We start from the raw sequence: 21124 nt of genomic DNA on the forward strand, positions 1-21124 counted from the left end.
TATGTGCCAGGTATTGACCAGGCTTAGAAATCAGAAGAGGGAAGCAAAGGATAAAGAAGACATTGTCTCTAAACCAAGCAAAGAGTAAACTTCCAGAAACAAAATGAATACACATGAAACATAATTAACAACACCAGGCAATATAACTGCCAAACGAGGAGCCTGGATATTTCAGCATTAAAACAATTTAGGGAAAGAATAAAAAGAGGAAGAAATATATTTATTTACTATGTACAAAAATTAGCTCTTTTAATCCTCACAAACCTGAGTGGTGGTAGACAGTATGTGCTTCCTAGTTCCATTTTTACAGAAGTTAAGGGTCTAGGAGGTTAAGAATCCTTCCCAAATGCCTATTTTATTGCATCACTTTGGAACTTAAATCTGAAAATGACTCTTTATCAACCAAAGGAAAGATGACCTCTTTAGCTGAGTCACCAAGCCCTGCCTTCCACCCACACTCTGTCCTGCCATCCTCCTCTGTTGCAGAGTCAGTCCTAGGCCCCAGCTACGTTGCAGTCTTTCCAACATCCACACTTTCACCCCCACCCCTTTCTCTGCCTAGAATGCCTCCTTCAAACACCCCACGTATGTCAACCTGGACGATTCCTCCTAGTCATTTAGAGCTCAGAAACAGTCATCAGGGAGGCCCTGAGTGGGCGGTGTTCCAGAGGTCAAAAACAAACAAACGAAAAAGACCCATTTAATCAAGTGATTCTTACTCATGGTGACCCCATGTGTTACAGGGTAAAATGGAGCTCCCTAGGGCTTTCTTGGCTGTAATCTTCACAGAAACAGATCACCAGGCCTTTCTTCCACAGAGCCATTGGGTGGCGGAGGGGGAGTTGAACAGGCAACCTTTTGGCTAGCAGTGGAGCCTGAAAGACCTTCCAGAGGTCCAGAGGGGCAAAGGGGAGCACCGAGAGCATCTTCCAGAGATCTGTGCAGGGAACAAAATCCATCACGGGAGTCACAGTTTCTGGTGGCTGCACAGTAATGTTTGCTTTCAGCAAAACCAAGACAATGACGGAAAAGTTGTGCAAAATGGAGTATTTGCCCACAAAGAAACAAACCACTACCAAAACCAAACCCATTGCCGTGGAGTTGATTCTGACTCATAGCGACCCTATAGGACAGAATAGAATTGCCCAATAAAGTTTCCAAGGAACGCCTGGTGGATTCGAACTGCCAACCTTTTGGTTAGCAGCCATAGCTCTTAACCACTGTGCCACCACTGTTTCCCAAACTACTACAGGGCATAGGAAGGGCGAGAGTAGGTAGGCGAGGCTGGGGACGAAGCAGCAGGGAGAGTGATAAGAATAGAACTGCCCTATAGGGTTTCCAAGGAGCACCTGGTGGATTCGAACTGCCGACCTTTTGGTTAGCAGTATAACTCTTAACCACTATGCCACCAGGATTTACCTATAAAGCACCGGAAATGTTAATTGTCCTAGGCTTTTGACAGGAGTCCTGTGTGGTGCAAACAGTTAAGCACTGGGCTACTAACCAAAAGGTTTGTAGTTCAAAGCCACCCAGAGACACCTGGGAAGGAAGGCCTGGCGATCTACTTCTGAAAGGTCACAGCCATGAAAACGCTGTGGTGCACAGTTCTTACTCTGAAACACATGGGGTGTCACCATGAGTCAGAATAGACTCCATGGCAGCTGGTTAAGTTTTTGACACACTGAAACTTGGGCACTTATAGCTGTTTTGTTATTTCTTCTCTTAACTTTACATTTTAGGATATAGGTTCGACTCTACAACCACTCTGCTCTTTCTCATAATCCCCAACGCTACATTGAGTCTATTAACCAGGACCCTCAGAAAGTCCCTCGTGGCTTCCTCTATCGCGTAAAAGCAGACCATTAGACAATCCCTTCCTCCACCTGACACCCTGGGCATGTTGGAGCACTCACTGCCTACAGCGGAGTCCCAGGCTTTCCAGGCTCTCATTCAAGAGGCCTGGGTTTAGCCCAGGAATCTGTAGTTTTAAGAAGCTCCTTTGGTGGTCCTAGCAGCCCTGGTGGTGCAGTGGTTAAGCACTCAGCTGAGAATCAAAAGGTCTGCAGTTCGAACCCACCAGAAAGATGTGGCAGTTTGTTTCCATAAAGACTTACAGCCTAGGCAATCCTATGGGGCAGTTCTACTCTGTCCTGTAGGGAGGGTCACTATGAGTCAGAATCAACTGGACAGCAGTGGATTTTTTTGATTCGGTGACCCTGATGTATGTCATCAGGTCTGCAATGGACCTTAGTTTCTCCAATATACTCTTTGTTTGCCAAAATAAAAGTGGAAGGTGTTATTACTTGCAGAGTTCCTCCCGTATGTACAACCAACTGCTAAATGTGACCAGTACATCTGCATAATCGCTCGAATGTATCTATGTTATCTGACTCCACTGCCAGATCTCTTATCCACAATCAGTTACCTCAGTTATGAAATACCCCAATCTAGGTGGAATTCTGAATCCCACACATTGTCATTCCACATATGGCTACTAACACTAGCTTTCATACTTACCACTTTAAGTCTGCTACTTGGCTTTCTACCAACCTCTCAGAGCTACCCATTTCCTTCAGAGTTAAACATAAATGCCCAAGTACCTGTTTCTACTGTGTTTCTTCACCCTCCCTAACCAATTGCAAAAAGGCCATTCTCCTCCTCTTGCCTCCAGATCTTTCCTGAGGTTTCACTAAATGCCAAAATAGACTTTCCTGGCCTTTAAGGAAGGCAATCCTCAATTCAAATCAAGTACTGTCCAATCCATCCACGTACACCCAAATTTTCTTTATCGGCGAAAACTTACAACACTTTTATTAAATGCAACCACTCACAAATCTCTATGTTTTGTATCCATTAATGGATCAAGAATTATATGTAACCAACCTTTAATACGTATCCCAAAGAACTAGAATAAGGCTATGTACTCAACTCCCTGTGACTGCTCGACAAATACTGGTTAACTGACCAGCTTCAGATCAGAACTAGGGTTTAACTGTAGTAAGTCATCTGTTATTCCGGAAAGGAAAAGAATATTATGCTATTTACTCTGAAACTTTCCTGTTTTGTTTGTTTGGGTTTATTTTGGGTTATTTTTGCCAAGAAGACAAAAGCTCCCCAAAGTGACCTTCATGATACCATACACATGAAGATAACAAACATGTGTCCCATTTCTCCAATACACAAGAGACTCTTCCTTAGGACCCAGACCAAAACCTGTTGCCGCTGAGTCAATTCTAACTCATAGGACCCTAGAAGGCAGAACAGAACTGCCCCATAGAGTTTCCAAGGCAGTAATCATTATGGAAGCAGATTGCCAAACCTCCTTCTCTCACAGAGCAGCTGGTGGGTTTGAACCACTGGCCTTTTGGTTAACATGTATCCACTGCACCAGTACAGTTCCTTTTCCTTAGGACCAAAACCAACCCAAACCCACTGCCATGAAGTCGATTCCAACTCATAGTGACCCTGTAGGGTAGAGTAGAACTATCCCATAGGGTTTCCAAGGGTGTAAATCCTTACGGAAGCAGAACTGCATCATCCTTCTCCTCTGGAGCAACTGCTGGGTTTGGGCAGCTGGTGGGTTTGAGCTGCCGACCTTTCAGTTAGCAGTCCATAGCTTTAACCACTGTGCCACCAGGGCTCCTTCCTTAGGGCCAATCCAAAAAACAAACCTATTGCCATCACACTGATTCCAACTACTAAATACCCTACAGGACAGAAGGTTTCCAAAGATTGGAAGGGTGGAATCGAACTACTGATCTTTCTGTTAGCAGCCGAGCTCTTAGCCACTGCACCACCATGGCTCCTTCCTTAGGGCAGTGGTACATATTAGAATCACCTGGTGAACTTTAAAAATGCAATAGCAATCAAATCAGAAGGACTGGGGGTGAGAGCCAAGCATCAGTATTTTTTAAAGACCGCCCCCCCCGCCCCACCAGCCAGGTGATTCCAACATGTAGCAGAGTTTGGGAGCAACTGCTTCAGGGAGCCCTTCGCTTGGTATGCACAAGCAATAACGTGCTAATAGCATTCAGAGGGCCTAAAACCGCTGTGAGCTGACACATATCCTTAACAAATATTTGTTAAATAAATGAAATATTAGTTGATCTGACTCCTCCAGGGTCCCTCAGTTTATGAGCAAATAACTCTTCGGAAATGAGAAAATATGATTTGTTCATTGATGCTGATATTACACTAAAATGGGGTTGGCTCTTATCTCAAAATTGGAGTAATTGCTAAGTCCCAGGCTAAGATAAACCTATGTTAGCACACTAAAAAGATGCTATCTTTTCTTAGGGTACTGAGGAATACAGTAAATTTTAGATACTTATATGATGCTTTGCAGATATTTCAGAGATGTCACAAATAAGGCTGATAATAAAAAATGCCAACTATTACTGGAAAAAAAAAATTAACGAGATAGGAAAAAGGTGAGCTAACTGTTTAAACCAAAACATAAGAAATGATAGTTTTCAGACAATGATAGTGATATTTTTAACACTGAAAACAGTGATTAGAAGCTATTACGCAATGAGAACTCATTAAAGGCCTCTAATCATTTAAGGTTTTCTAATCATTAGGTATGTAGACACAAAAAGGACATGGCAGTCATTAGTGCTATTCACCAAATATTTCCAGCTCTCTACCTGTCTTTGGTTTTGGTTTACCTGTCCTCCAGGCATGCGATAGGGTTATGCTTCCTAGATGCTTAGGTTGAGTGGGGCCACATAACTATTTCTAGCCAATCAGTTGGGAGCAAGTGTAAACTCCTTCAAGGCCACAGAATCTACTTCTGGGCCAAGGCCCTCCAGAGGTCTCCTTCCCTCTGGTATAGCAACCAGGAGCCTTTAAACGGTATCTGCGTAATGAACAAAGCCCTCAGACCAATGCTTGATGAATAGGAAATAAGTCTTTTTATTTTAAACCACTTAAATACCGGAGTTTCTTATTATAGGAATATATATTAGCTTTATCTTAACTGATTAAAAAAAAGAGTGAGGCAAGACCAACTATAGAATAAAAAAGATGAACACTTTGCATAGTGGACTTGCAGGAAATTATTAAGAACAATATTCCTTCAGGAAATTTCCAAATTTAGGATAAACACCTCAGGGATTCTATGTCACTCATTATTTTTAATAATATGATCTGACTCTTGATTCTTTTTAACTCTATTATTAGTCTATTAAAAGCAAAAGTTTTCAGTAATAGAAGACCTTTGGAATCACAAGACTGGAAAAGGAAAACACATGCTTTTTGCTTTTATTTTTAAATAGGAAAATCTAAATTAAATTATGTAGACTCATTCTTCTGTTAAAAGCATACAACTACTTCTATATTTATAATAGGAAACGCAACCAACACATACAGATTCCATATAGCCAGTCCATTCAATGCACGTAAAACTACATAACACTACACACACCAACCAGAAAACCTTCTAGATAGAATTTATCTGTTTCCAGCAGAAGCAAGGATATTTAAAGCATGTCCTTTTGAGAAAGACTTTATCAGAATAACAAGCACCTAAATGATACCATTAAGCCTCCTAACTTAAAAAAACTCAGGAAAAACAGAAACATAAATGTTGAAGTGAGAGACATAAAAATTATAGTATTTTTTCTACATTACTAAAATTTTTGAAGCACTAGGAAAATGAAGAGATTTGTCAGCTCAGCTTCAGTGCAGGTTGAAATGAATGAAAATGTGTCAGCCTGAATTGCCACTTTGAGGGAGTGTGGGAGAAAAGGCTTTCCGTGGCGTGGGCTTTATTATTAATGGGCAAATCCCCAAATCATAAAACAGCTCGTACTCATCTGTTATCCAGCACTCCAATATCACAGGTGGCCGTCTTGGCTTTGTAACAAAGACCTTGTTTTGACAGAAAATGTGGATGCAGTGCTTCATCCCATTAAGTCACCCACAGTCCCCACCACTAGGAAATACAATATATGAAAGAGAATTAAATATTCAATTTATCCATACCTCACTGGGTCTTTAAACAAAGAGAACTTCAACCTCCAGCAACAGCCTGTTTTATAACGTCCAATAGTTGGTTCTTCTAAAAATCTCCTGGCTTGGCCACAAAGTGCAAGGGCCCTATTTTTCCTTAGGGACTACAAAGAAAGAGCCTTTGCACTTTTGCTCAGTAGGAAGGATTAAATTTAAAATGGAAACAACACAAATATTTATTAACAGGTGAATGGATAAACAAACTGCAGTATATCTATGTGGTATGGATTGAATTGTGTCCTCCCAAAATATGTCAGTATCCTGACCCCTATACCTGTGGATGTAATCCTATTTGGAAATAGTGTTTTCTTTGTTATGTTAATGGGGCCATATCCGTGTAGGGTGTGTCCTAAACCTAATCACTTCCAAGTGACATAAAGAGTAGCCTAAACACAGACACGAATAAGCACAAATGGGGGGATGACAGATCCCACAGGAAGGCTGCCAAGGAACTACAGAACACTGGGGTTACAGAAGCTGAGACAAGGCTCTTTCCCCAAAACAAAAGAGAAAGTACCTTCCCCTATAGCTGATGTACTGAATTCAGACTGCTAGTCTCCTAAACTGTGGCAAAATAAATTTCTGTTCTTTATGACATCCACTTATATTTCTGTTACAGTGGCACTTGGAAAATAAGATACCATGTAATAGAATACAACCTAGCAATAAAAACAAATGCCAACCATATGACATTCTGGATATGATGTCATAGTATACAGGTAGTTCTGTTTCAACAACTCACTTGTAAATTAGTTCTGATGTAGTTCGAACACCTTTTTTTTTTTATTATTACTGCCTTTATTACCAGTATCTTTATAAATTTTAATATTTATTTGTCTCTGGGGACTGGAAATACTACATAAAAACTTAGAAATATATTTTAATACACACATAAAAAAATACACAAATCATAAAAATTTACTCCAACGATGAAAAGGAGTTGGACAATACTGGCATTCTGTCAGTAGCAGTAATAACTCCACTTCTGGAAGATTCTGGACCATCTGGATTGTCCCTAGCAATGGACAGTGAAAGTGATCTGTGTGGTCCTTTTCTTTTTTTCTTCATATATTTCATGGTAACATCTCACTGCTTCCCAAATCTGCCTATTGACATCAGCAAAGTGATCAGCACTTGGCATTTGGGTCCATGTTTTCAAGCAGCTGAAGCCCCTGATTCAGTTTAGAAAAAAGCTCCAGCTAATCCTTCCGCTATAAAATTTTTTGATAAGTTCTCTTTTTCTTCTTCAGCATTTCCTTCTTCTTCAGCATTTTTTTTCCTCTTAAAAATCCATTGAGTCCTGATCTGTCAACTCCCCTTCTTCAGGTTCTATAGGTTGTTCCACATCAACAATATCAAGTTCTAAATTTAGTGTTCTTGCCATATGGACAATTTTCCACCAATCGTCTTCTGTCATATTTTCCTGATAAATGTTTAGAGCATGTTCCCATAATTCAGCAATTTTTTTTCCATATCCCCTACCTGCATTTTCCCATAACTTCCTCCCCAGGAAGAAGTAATAATAAGATGTACAGAAAAAAAAAAAAAGACATTCATAAGTGTGGTTCATCATAACTCGAACACACCGTAAGTCAGGGACTACCTGTATAGTACAAGTTCTGGAAAGTTATTTGTTGTTTTCAAAACACTGTTTTTATATTATGCATGAAATGCAATATTTTTCTCAACTTGAATTCATAAATGCTAAGACAATTTAGAGGTACGCACAAATGTTCCTTGTCTGAGCTTACTGGAAAACTGATTTTGCAGCGTATAAACTTCAGTTCATAGAGTATAAAAGTTGACAGATGTTTTTGGTCCTTCACACAATTTAGAAGCAACTCTCTCACTCTGCTAAATATTAATTTCCAAAAATTTGATAATGATATTAGTTGTCACGCCTCATTTGAAATAAAGCTTGTGAAAGGAAAAAAAAAAATGAACTAAGAATACGCCCAACCACATGACAAATCTCAAAAGCATCATGCTAAATACAAAAGCCAGATACATGATTCCATTTATATGAAATGCTAAAAAAGGCAAAATTAAGTGACAAAAAGCAGCTCAGTGGTTGCCAAGGGCTGAAGGAGGAAGAAGTAGAGGTTGACTGCAAAGGGGCACAAAGGAACTTTTGGGGGAGACAGAAATCTTCTATGGTTGTGGTGGTAGTTACGTAACTATATACACTTGTCAAAACTCAGCCATTTGTACACTTTAAATCAGTGAATTTACTGTCTAAAAATTATAAGAAAGCTGATTTTTTTTTAATGGGTGCCCAGAAGACAATGGAGGTTGGAGACTATCTTACTAGTGCTTAAACAAAAAAAGTGGTAGATACTGGTTTTCCAACATTGCAGGTTCTTCTACCCATTCCCACTTCAGCAGGGGCCTCATGCTTTAACACAGAGGAGGACGTGTCAGGGATAATGAACAAACTGCTCCTCTGATACCTGGAATGGGCTCTTCCTGTCAATCTCTTTCATTCTACAACACTTAGCCACGAAATGAGCATTTTAAATGGCTTACAGATTTTACATACCTATAGCGCTTCATGAATAAAATGACTCAGACAGTCACGTTACCTCGTGTTTCAACGGCATTGATGCATTTTCTGAGAATTGTGAATCCCATTTTATCCAACTGTGCACCTAAAAGAAATACAATGAGAAAGCGTGAAGGACACGATTAATTACTACATTTCTCGTCGTTACAGAGAGGGGAAAAAAATCTTCAAATTCCATCTAATTTTTACTTTACATTAAGAAAAAGAAAAAGCTAAAGTCCACATATTCCCTGCTTAAATGATATAAAAGGGTATTTCGTATATTTAGACATAGAGCACTTGCTAGAGTATCAGGACATCTACTACCGATAATTTATCATTAAATTTATATTTGAAAAATATTTTTAAATTAATAAATATAACTTATTTTAAACAGTGAAAAAGAAAGTGATACAAATCTTTAGGGGATGCTTTCTAGAAACATTCAAGACACGTTTTGCCAAGGCTTCCAACAGCAACTTGGTTTAAAAACATAATACACACACGCACAAATGAATGAAGGTTCTCAAATTACTTGAAAGTCTGAGACAGAACATAAAACTTTCTTTTTTGAAAACCTAGAAACTTTTTTCCTAAGAAGAGCTTTTTAAATACATTATTTGGGCAATGAGTTTGAATTAAAATTTTCCTATTTTATGCCACCTTCTAAGCTTTTAAAATAATATTTTACTGTTTTCATAATGAATTTAAAGCAGATGATTCATGTAGCAGAACAGACAATTTTGAAAATATAATTTCATAATTTTCCTAGTATAGATGCTTGCCTATGATTAGGCTGGCACATTTGTGTATCTTAATAACAGACAATGGATATTTCAAAAATTAAATCAGGAGAGTGAGTATCCTTGGTCTGTCCACTGAGAACCTAGGGATCAGTGATATACCCTTTGGCTCTCAGCAGGAATAACATGAACAATCCGTGAACACAAACTTTGCAGGTTTTCCAGAGCGCCAAGCTAGGGGAAATTTTTAATGAGCGAAATTGAGCAGGGGTATACTGTTCAAGGATCTACAATTCACAAAGCTTTATAAAATGTAAATATCTCTGGGAGCCTAGCAAAACTATTCTTCCCTAAAAGCATGCTTCAATTTCTCCATAAAGAAATAAGAAAGGGAAGAAAGGAGAAAAGAGGGAAGGAGGGAAAGAAAAGAAAAAGTAAATAAAAAAGAAGAAAGGAGAAAGGAAGCGGAGGGAAAAGGGGAGGGAGAAAGGTGTGGCAGTGGTTTTGCTACCTTCTGTAGCCCCTGCCAATTTCCAGCACGAAGGCTAGAGGAAACATCTTTTAGTCAACCACTGGTCACGTGACACACACATCACAATAATTATGAAATGTGTTATATGACATCATGTTTTCAAACTGTGGACATTTGATAAATGTAGCCTTAATTTCGTACCTCCCCTCCCCCATTGAAGACATCAAAATTAAATTTGTAAAGAATCCAGCAAATTGGGGCACATTTTTGTTTTATCTCACTATAAATCCTGAGTACAAAAGTAGGCGGTACTTCATTCTCCTTTAGTGCATACAGTGTTTGTGAAGGGCATTCTGCTAGAATATTTTAATATGTGTTTGGCTGTAAGTTGTGTATAGTCCACACTCAAAAACTATAAGGATATTAAGGGAGAAGGCTGATACACAGCAAACACCCACAGGGACTTACAACTTAGACAGAAGTTGAAGGCTGCAACCTGAAAACTCTTCTGTGATCATTTCAGGCTTTACAGATAAGTATCAAAGTGAATTATAGAGGAAGTATTGACTGAAAAAGCTTACAGATTGGAAAGATCAGTGAGAGCTGTAGTAATACAGGAAAATCTAAGTGGGTTCTCAGTGGCTAAGACAGAACACATGTAATCATCAGAGGACTAGAGAGAGCAGAGAGGGTGCAGCCAGCAACGGTGTGACATCAGTAAGGAGCACAAAGTAACTAAAAAAAAGGTGACGGTCATTTTACAAACTAGTACTTACTTCCTTCTTGTTTGGGGATCACTCTATTAAAACTCTGGAACAGCTAGTAAAAGAGAGAAAGGGAAAATTTAACATTTTTACCAAGTCACTAAAAAATAATTCAAATAGGCATACCGAGGACCATGCAAAAATTACATTTTCATAAACTTGGTACTGATTAGTCACACGACTCGACAGCACTGGGATCCTGCTCTTAGATGCAAAGATAAATAATAAACAGAGATCTCTCTGAGTCTACTTTGTCTCTCATCTCTGCTGAGGTGTGCCAAAGTAGCAAAATGAGATGAAGGGGCCATGGTTTTTCACGGTTCTTTGTTTTTTTTTTTTTTTTTTGGTGTTACTAGTGGCTAAGTGCTACAGTTTGCTAACCAAAAGGTTGGCAGTTCAAATGCACCAGGTCCTCCTTGGAAACTCTATGGGGCAGTTCTACTCTGTCCTATAGGGTCGCTATGAGTCAGAATCAACTCGATGGCAATGGGTTTTTATGGGTTGGCATTACTAAATCCCCAGTGCAGTGACAAATTGTTGCATTCTAACCAATAAGATGAAGCTCATTTTTTTCACCATTATTTCTACAATTTCATATTTACTTGAGAAAGAGACTTAAATAACTACATCTGAAACACCAAGGTGATGATTCTAGTACTGACCCAAAACACAGTAGTTTAAATGTTACCATATAAACTGATTTAGAGAATAATATTGGAGTCATTATTCCCCACCCTTGAGCACAGAGAATGTGCCCCAGCTGGAGCTGTGCTCACAAGGGCTCACAAAGATTCATAAGGACATATCAACTGGGCCCTGAGAAGACAATCTCAGAAATTATCTTTTAGGGAAGAAAAATATCTTTTAGGCAACCTTTCACATAAGCCAGAACACAAAAGACTTTCCACTCTTATCTTTTTTCTATTAGCATTAGTGAATAGAAAATTTGTTGGACCGATGAAGACCCTCCAGACTGTTGTTACTGAAACCTGTACCAATGATTGTTAAGAAAGGCAATTCAAAGGTAGGATCACAGTTTCCAGCCAATCTGTGAAAATGTGAAGCTTTCAATGGTTTTGCCCATTTTGTAGTGTTAATATATACTGATGACTTGGTAATATTCTCTGGACTCGGGCAAACACGGCAGTGGCAGTGTGCTTCTACATTTTCCCATTCTTGTCTATTCTGTAACCTTCTCTGGACTCGGGCAGACACGGCTGCGGCAGCGTGCTTGTCCGTCTTCCCATTCTTGCCCATTCTGTAATATCTACTTGGACTCAGGCAGACATGGCTCTAGCAACATGCTTGTCCGCTTCCCACTTTTGCATTTTTGAATATACGCCAAATAAAGCTTTCCTTTTGCTTTACTAAACTTTGTGATGTTTTTTCCCCTACAACAAAATACACAGAAGAATTTTTTCCTTGTGAAGACATGCTTTTGTCTGTATATCTCTCAGCTAATCACTTGTTTTCTACTCTAAACAGGAGGTTATATATGGGTCTTTTAAGGTCATTATTTCTCAATGACTTGGTCATATGATCTTTCTTATGCAAATCCACTTTCCTAAGCACTCCTTAAATCTCTGGAGAGATACGTCTTGGTGCATTGTTCTCACTACAGTGGATTAATATAACCTGTTTGGGATCTCAATAACCATCAGAGCTCTAAGTACTCTTGACTCGCAGCTAAAAATTCCAAAGACAAATTAAGAATACCAAAACAAACCCACTGCCGTCAAGTCGATTCCAACTCATAGTGACCCTACAGGACAAGTTTCCAAGGAGCACCTGCCTGGCAGATTCAAACTGCCGACCTTTTGGTTAGCAGCCATAGCACTTAACCACTATGTACCAGGGTTTCCAAATTAAGAATAGGATGCAGTAATACTAAATAGGTTAAATGCAACTCAAATATCAGAAAAGGACATACAAACTGATTACTAATTTTTCCCCCAAGGGTGATACATTCTATTCATTTTTCAAGTACTACATCAAATTGGCAATACACACTGCTGCCCAGCCTCCTAGCCCACCATTTCCTGTACTCTAATGCGCTGTTATAATAATATAGCATTGGTATTTCATAAACTCTATTATGACACTGGAAACCCTGGTGGCATAGTGGTTAAGAGCTACGGCTGCTAACCAAAAGGTCAGCAGTTCAAACCCACCAGGCACTCCTTGGAAACCCTATGGGGCAGTTCTACTCTGTCCTATAGGGTTGCTATGAGTCGGAATCGGCTCGACGGCATTGAGTTTGGTTATGTATTACGACACCATTCTCTTCTTACTATACGTGACCCTCTTCTGCTTTTCAAACCATTTCCTTTTTCTAAATCCTGCTGAAATGTCAAAGGCTTTCTATAGAAACCCACCCACTACCTAACAAGCAGTTTATTTAGAGTCTTAATATTTTAAGCAGAGTTTCTTTAAATTGGTTACTATGGTGTTTTCTATAATTATCTTCACTAAATTGTAACTGAATACATGATCTGCCAAATTCCCAACTCTCAAAGGCCGCTCTGTTGTTGTTACTTTAGGTGCTGTCGAGTCAGTTCCAACTCACAGCAACCCTATTTACAACAGAATGAAATGCTGACCCATCCTTTGCCATCTTCACAATCATTGCTATGTCTGAGCCCATTGTTGCAGCCACTGTGTTAATCTATCTCATTGAGGGCCTTTCTCCTTTTCAATAACCCTCTACTAAGCATGATGTTCTTCTCCAGGGACTGGTCCCTCCCGATAACATGTCCAAAGTAAATGAGATGAAGTCTTGCCATCCTCGCTTCTAAGTAGAGCATTCTGGCTGTACTTCTTCCAAGACAGATTTGTTCATTCTTCTGGCAGTATATTCCATCTTCCTCACCAACACCATAACTCAAAGGCATCAATTCTTCTTTGGTCTTATTTGCTGTACAGTTTTTGCATGCATATGAGGTGACTGAAAATACTATGGCCTGGGTCAAGTACACCTTAGTCCTCAAAGTGACATCTTTGCTTTTCAACACTATAAAGAGGTCTTTTGTGGCAGATTTGCCCAATGCAATACGGCATTTGATTTCTCAACTGTTGCTTCCATGGACATTGACTATGGATTCAAGTAAACTGAAATCCTTGAAAACATCAATATTTTCTCCATTTATCATGATGTTACTGACTGGTCCAGTTGTGAGGATTTTTGCTCACAGCAAAGGCCACTAGACCACCAAAATGAAAGTAACGCTGGAATAAAGTAGCCAACAGTCTGCATTCCTGTGCCCCTGCATCTTCACCTCTGCATTTAATTTATTCCTCAAACCAATCTGAATAGAGACTATTCACGGTGGCTATATAATATGGCATACTGTAAGCCATTAGACCAAACCATAAATTGTTAAATAAAGCAACATAAGGGCAGCAGTCACTTATCCTATTGCCTGTACTACCTCCATCTCCACTGAAGTCAAAATGCATTGTAAGTATTTATTGTATTTATCACCCAAAATACTGTCAGGTAAGAATGAAGAAATTGAGAATTTAGAAGAATTCCTCAAGCAAAACAAATCAGAGTGGCAGAATCAAGAAAAATCAGAACTGACAATTAATGATACACCAGTCTTATGTGTACTGCTGAATACTGAATACTTCCGAGATGAATTCTAACGTCAGTTTCAGCAGGAATAGTTTCAAATACCATTAAAAAAAAAACACAAGTAAACTCTAAAGGATTCAAAATAAAAACTCAATCACTGATAATTCTTACAGCTTCTTTTCCACCCAGTGCTTCCAACCACTGCTTCCTCTCTTCTTCCGAAAACGCCTGCATGGTCAAAGCAACGCCAGGCCTGAAAGACACCAGAAACAGATCAGGTTACCCTTGGCCACTAAAACCAAAACCTCCTTTTCTACCTCATAAGGTTTTATTGTGACAATGAAGTTTTTGTTTATAAAAGAAATGTATGCTCATTGTTATCCAGACAAGTACAGAGCAAAAACAGAAAGTAATTTCCCCCAACCCAATTCCATTTCTGAGACGACAACACTGTCAACTGTCTGGTATATTTCCTTCCCGTTGTCTTTGAGCCCCGTGTTCAGTCCTTAGGACCAAATGTCAATATTTCAATATTTCTCAGCTCAGTTTACTCATACCTTTGGAGATTTTTACCTGAAAACTCAATACCGGGAAAGAAAACTAGGTAGAAAAGCCACAAATACTTCCACTTAAACTGTGGATGGCTTCTCAAGTGAAACAACCTTTGTATATTTGATCAAAAGTATCAGAAAGTAAATTCTTCTGGCAAGGAATTAAAACGCAACGTAGATGCTCCCAAAACAGAGAAAACCGGAAAGGAAAATAGATGGTCGAAATAGAAACCAAATATTAATTTCCTTTTGATCCTGAATATACTTTTTAAAGTCATCACTCCTGCAATAGCATTTCACGCCCTTTTTAACTATTGGATAATTTTTTCCAACTAAAGCAAGCTCTAAGAATTGACTATAATTCAATAATCACTACAAGTCTTATAAAGCACTTTGAATCTCCAAAAGCACTGTGCCAAATATGAATAAGCAGACAGTCCTCTCAACACTCACTCCCACAGGCATTCTGCTCTCTCTCCACATGAAGGTTATAAAGCATAAGCCAATAAACTCTTCGCTTAAAGTTCACAGCAAAATAACTATAACACAATCTGTAACTGAAAGGCTCTCATCTACAACCATTTTCTCCAGGCTATGAAATGGGGGGATTGGGGGGAGCCACTAATAAGTTCCCAACTCCCTCCTGAGCAGCAAAATGGCTCTTTGTTGTCTACTTTCAATGTTCTCGCATCCCTCCTGGCTTTCCCACCACCTTGGCACTGCAGAGCTGAGAACCAACGTTCCACTTCCTCTCTCTCTGCGGCTCACGGCACCCTTTTGGAGCAAGAATCAAGGCAAGACGCCCAGACAACCAATCTGTTTTAAAAAGTTCCTTGCTGAGGACAGAAAGATTTTGGCCCTTATTCTTAGTAACCCACACTGAGCTCAGGGGACTTAAATACAATTGTGAAGGAAAACTTCAGATGGCACTTCCCATCAGTTAAGCGATAACACAACATTTACACACGGGGTCTCACGTCTGCAAGAACGCTCCATTCTTGTAACAAAGAAAAAAATATCTAAAGACCTCCCTAAAACTGTATTTATTTAAACATTTAATATGGTGGCACAGTAGTTAAGCACTAGGCTGCTAACTGAAAGGTTGGTGGCTGCAACCCACCGGGGGTACATGGGGGAAATGATCCAATGATCTGCTTCGGTAATGATTACGGCCAAGGAAACCCTATGGGCAGTTCTACTCTATCACATGGAAGTTAGTATGAGTAGAAACGAACTTGATGGCACCTAACAACTAACAACAGCCAACAGTATGTAATTAAACAACAAAAGTATAAAAATGTTGCCATTCCATGGATGCCAGCTCATAGTGGTCCTATAGGACAGCGTAGAACTGCCCCACAGGGTTTCCTAAGATCAGCTGGTGGATCTAAACTGCCGACCTTTTGGTTAACAGCCCAGCTCTTAACCACTATGCCACCAGGGCTCCATAAAATGTAAGGGAAGATGTTATTATCCAATGCATAATGAAAAGTTGACAGCTTTTCTAATCCAGGAATGGCAAAACTAGCAAAGAAAATAAAATGCAAGGACAAAATGCCAACCTCTGTCATGAGAGGAAATATTCAGTTCAGTAAGTATTGAGGACTGTCTACTATGCTTTAGGCCTGGTACCAGAGGATCAGTCAGTATTGAACACATACCACGTGCCAGATGCTGACTGGACTGGGCATACAGCCCACAGACAGCTTACTGTCTCTCAGAAAAAGCAGGAGTTAAACAAATTACAAACAACTGATTAATTACAACGGTACAGAGTACAGCAAAGAGTCAGACAGAGAACTGTAAAGGAACAAAGCCAGCTACCTATGGGAAAAAGGGAGCAATGAGGACAGTAACAATCAGAAGATGCACACCTAAGTATAAATATGTTAAATCGCTGCGGTCAAGAAGACTGGTCTGTGGGCTAATGCAGCTGCCAGACTCAGTTGGCAACTCCCACATTTCAGGGTGTGATGGGAGTATGTAAGAGGAAGGGCCTGACCTAATCCTGGAAGGCGGTTCTCTCTGGGGAAGGAGGCTTCTCAGTTGCGAATGGAAGGATGAATCAGCCAAGTCAGAGGAACAGAGCCAGAGAAGTCTTGTAGGCAGAGAAGGCTCATAGGAACCATAGAGCACACTTCAGAGGAACTGAAATCAGCCTCATCACTGGGCCTATACAGGCAGCTGGAGAAAGGCACAACATGAAGCTGGCCCAGCCACACAAGGCCTCGTTAGCCATGCTAAGGATTTAGTTTATCCTCAGTGCCACTGAAGGCTTTTAGTTGGAAATAACATGATCAGATTAACATTGAACATGAGCGCTCTGGTTTCTCGGTGAAGGGTAAATTGAAGGTAGGCAAGAGCTGAATGGAAAGAGGGTGAGACAGCTCGGTAAAAATGAAGACAGAAAAATGAATGGACTTGAGAAATATTCAAGATGTGCTTCGAATGTGCTATGGGCAACAAAATAATGAGTAAGACAGCTGTTGCTCCAAGAATAAAGAAGAGAAGATAGATCAGTTACAACACAGAATTGATGACTAGTGAAGGGATTCAGTGAAAGTCAAAAGCAATTACAGGAAATAACGACTTGAAAAAGTACTCAGAAAATTGACCCTGAAGGAATTCCTTGTACCCTCTGGTCTCTTTTGCTTTCTCCTATGTTTTTCCATTGACGTTCATATGTGAGGGGAAATAATATTTACTACAGGTAGATTTAACCAAGTCACATATAAAGCAGCAAACAGAGATGTTGGGTCATAGGAAGAATGAGTGATTCTTGCAACGTGGGACACAACAAATAAGTGCTGAATGATGAAGGACTTTGAGAGTTATAAACTAGAACTACAGATACCACAGGAGGGAAAACAGCAATTGCCAGGCCTCAGACGAAATTGCCATATTACATCGGGATAAAAATCCAGTGTGGTATAAAAACGGAAGAATTACTAACGTCTCGCCTCCAGGTAAGGCAAGGTGCAATGACTCAAACTTGAGCCACCTTTAGCCCTTGGTGGAATAGAGCAAATAACAGACCTGCTGAATGATAGTGATTAAGCAGAAATACGTCATCCACAAGCAAAGAATTCCATTTCTGTTTACATTATGACAAATAATATGGTAACTGAAAATAATTCCACTTTGGAGAATTAATTCATAACACTACATAGTCTTCAGAAAACTTCATACTTGCAACACATTACTCAAAAGGAATCAGTCACTAGTATTACATAAGGCTGGGTTCCCGCCCATCACAAAGACATCTCATCATACTTATCCTCTACTTACTGAGCCCCCGGCCCCTAAAACACTAAAACATTAGTGTAGGAAAAATACAACCCAGTGCACTAAAACATGTTTTAATCATTTTAAATTTCTCAAGTTTCTTTCATAATAATCAATTGCCAGAAAATCATTAAACAAAAATAAGGCTTTAGGAAATGCTGGACACGTTTCAAAGTACAGCATTAATAGCACGCTATTGTTAAACTAAACTGTAAACATTCTGTGGTTTGAGGGGAGTAAAACAGACATGCATTATTAATAAAATTTAATGGGTATATAGGAGAGCCTAGAGAATATAAGGATAGCCAACACAGAAAAGTTTACAACTAGGTGCCAGATTAGTCACATTTATATAAAGAAAGGAATAGCAATTATATCTTATTCATTTCATGGAGAAGCTAAGGTAACAACACTAGCAACTCCACTGCAGCTAGAATTAGAATGGAGAAAATTCCGGTTTTTCTGGTTCTTGGAGCCAATGTTGCTACGATTCATCACATTGTTTCAGCCAAGGACACAGTCATTCTATTACTCACCTAACAATTCATTTCAATCAAACTTATATCTGAGTACCTACTAAGCTCCAGATATTGAGCTAAGTTGTGAATAATTCACCACCCACAGTGAATAAAAGGTAATCTTTAGTGACTATAAAAGCAATAGTATAAATGTCATGAAGAAAAAATGGGCCAGGTAGAAAATAGACTTTCCAGGACAGTCAGTATTTCTTCACTTAGGACCACAATTATTATCTTTAAGGCATAATATAAGGAACTGAAATAAATCTGTAGAAAGAAACCTTTATGTTAAATTCTTGTTCTTAAATTAGCATCTCAATCTCTTCTCATCCATTCGTTTAAAAAAAAAAAAGTATACTTTTATGCATCAGGCACTGAGAAGCAAACAGTCCAGGGAGCTATTTTCTGTATTCTACATTTTACCCTCTACTAATTCTCTTTCAATGTAGTTTTTATAGTTCTGTCCATCATGAGGAAGACACATTTTCCTTATATTCCCATATATTCTTTATTTATGCTCAGTGATCTATTTACTTGACAGATCACTGAGCAGAGAATTAAGAAAATACACAAAAAGACAAAAATGAAGAGCAACATTTTGCAAGGCTAGTCTGATGAGACATTATTGAAAACTGAGGAGTTGTTAAGTGAAAAATCTAAGCAGCAGCAACCAAAATTTATGATGGTAACAATCAAGAATATCCCAAAACTCTCCTAAGAGGAATGTTGGAGAGGAAAAATGAAACACCAAACCAGCACGTTCTAAGTCCTGGACTATTATGAGAAGGAGAACATGCCAAAGTCAAACTAAAGACTTTAAAATAGAGATGTAGTCATCATCATACTCATTTTCTCATAAGGGTTGTTGGACAAAAATATATCAAGTACAAAAAAATGAATTAAGTATTTTTTTCAGAGATGGTAAAAATGTGTTATCTGATCTTATAATCTTACTAAGGGTGAAGCCTTTATAATAACTTTTTTATTCAGTCTACCAAAAATATGTTTGTTTCAAATACAGCAAACAAGCAGTGTTACAGTCAGAAGTGGGATTATCTGTTCCAGTAACAGTGAATTCAAAAATTAATCATTAGAGGACATTCACCGCTGCTAAGAGCATAGAAAGGTGCAAGAGAACAGTATTCCCACCCTAACAGAGAACATAGTTTAAAAAAAAATAAAAAAGCTGTCTGAGAGCTGAAGATGCAAAGACCTAATGAACTAAAATCCAGAAAGTAACAAGCTCTTCTGTGAAGAGGAAAAATACACACAACCCTCTTTCATCCTTGGCAGAGCAGCAGGACAAAGAGGAACCCATCAAACATGAATAAAACAGGGCAATTTTAACAAAATGTTAAAGGTAGAGTGTGGGCTGGTGTGATGGCTTAGAATTCCAAGAAGCCCAGACACAAAGAGAGTCTGCACCCACGCTCCAACTCTTTTCCATGGGACTGGAGCGAGTACACACAAGAGAGTCTGAGACCAGGGCAACACTGCTGAAGAAGGCCACCCCTGAGGTGTATGTGCTAAAAATGAGGGCAGGGCAAGAGAACTGAGAGAAAACCTCCAGGCACTCTACGCCCGCTTCTGAGTAAGACACAGAGGTTTTCTGGGGCTGGTGTAGGCCAGAAGATCTGAGATATGATCCCAAAGGCACAGACATGCAGGACACACTGAATGCTAAGGCAGGGCAGGAGAACTGAGACAAACCTTCCAGAGAAAGTTATCCTACTATCCTCAAATCATATGAAGCCTGTGATAAACTGCATCTAATTAAAGTAACAACAAAGGGTAGTCCCAACTCAAGTACAAACTAAATTGACTCAGCCCTACACTCCAACAGCCTGACAGAAGAATGAGCATGCCCTTTATGACGAATAATTACTATTTACTTTAGTCTCTATTATTTTTTCACACACAATAATATCTGGCATTTAACCAAAAATTACAAGACATGCAAAGAAGAAAATATAACCTATTATCAAGATAGAAAGCAGTCAAGAGACCCAGACGCAGAGGCAGCACAAATATTACAAAATAATCAGACAGAAGCCTAAAACAGCTATAAGTACAGCTAAGGATCCAGTGAAAAAGTGGTCAACGTGCATGAACTCAGAGGAAATTTTTGCAGAGAGAGCAAAACTATTGAAAAAAAAAAAAAGACAAATGCATATGCAAGAAATGAAAAATAAATAACGATGATGAATTATTTTGAGAGGTTTGACACAGAAGACTAAAGAATCAATAAATTTGAAGACAGGTTAATAGAAATTATTCAAACTGAAACGTAAGTAGAAAATACATGTGGGAAAAGTTGAACACAGAATCTGAAATCTCCAGGGCAATATCAAATTGTCAAATATAATGTAATTGGGAATCCTAGGAAGTGAAGAAAGAGAAAAGGGGACAGAAGAAATATTTGAAGAGATAATGGCTAAAATTTTCCAAAACTGCTAAGAAACATCAACCGACATGTCCAAGAACCTCAGTGAACCCTAAGCAAGATAAAACAAAGAAAGCCACACGTAGGCACATCATAATCAAACTGCTGAAAATCAAAGATAAACACAAAATCTTAATAGAAGCAAGAGAAAAAGAAGACATATAGAAAAACAATAAGATGGCTGGCTTATCATCTGGGAAAAAAGTGAAGGCCTGAAGAC

At 39.1% G+C, this 21124-nt stretch overlaps 1 protein-coding gene across 2 annotated transcripts in view; it reads right to left on the bottom strand.

Annotated features, from left to right (window-relative positions):
• ARHGAP10 (Rho GTPase activating protein 10) overlaps nt 1-21124 on the bottom strand; it is a 367040-nt gene that overhangs the window by 164343 nt on the left and 181573 nt on the right. For both annotated transcript variants that reach the window (XM_049905921.1, XM_049905919.1), the window contains exons 11-13: nt 14279-14360; nt 10546-10588; nt 8595-8660 (exon numbers count right to left, since the gene is read on the bottom strand). In XM_049905921.1, the coding sequence (XP_049761878.1) occupies nt 8595-8660; nt 10546-10588; nt 14279-14360 (191 nt within the window). The remainder of the gene's footprint in view (nt 1-8594; nt 8661-10545; nt 10589-14278; nt 14361-21124) is intronic.

The sequence above is a fragment of the Elephas maximus genome, chromosome 13 (genome assembly GCF_024166365.1).
Source record: "Elephas maximus indicus isolate mEleMax1 chromosome 13, mEleMax1 primary haplotype, whole genome shotgun sequence".
Taxonomy (NCBI): domain Eukaryota; kingdom Metazoa; phylum Chordata; class Mammalia; order Proboscidea; family Elephantidae; genus Elephas; species Elephas maximus.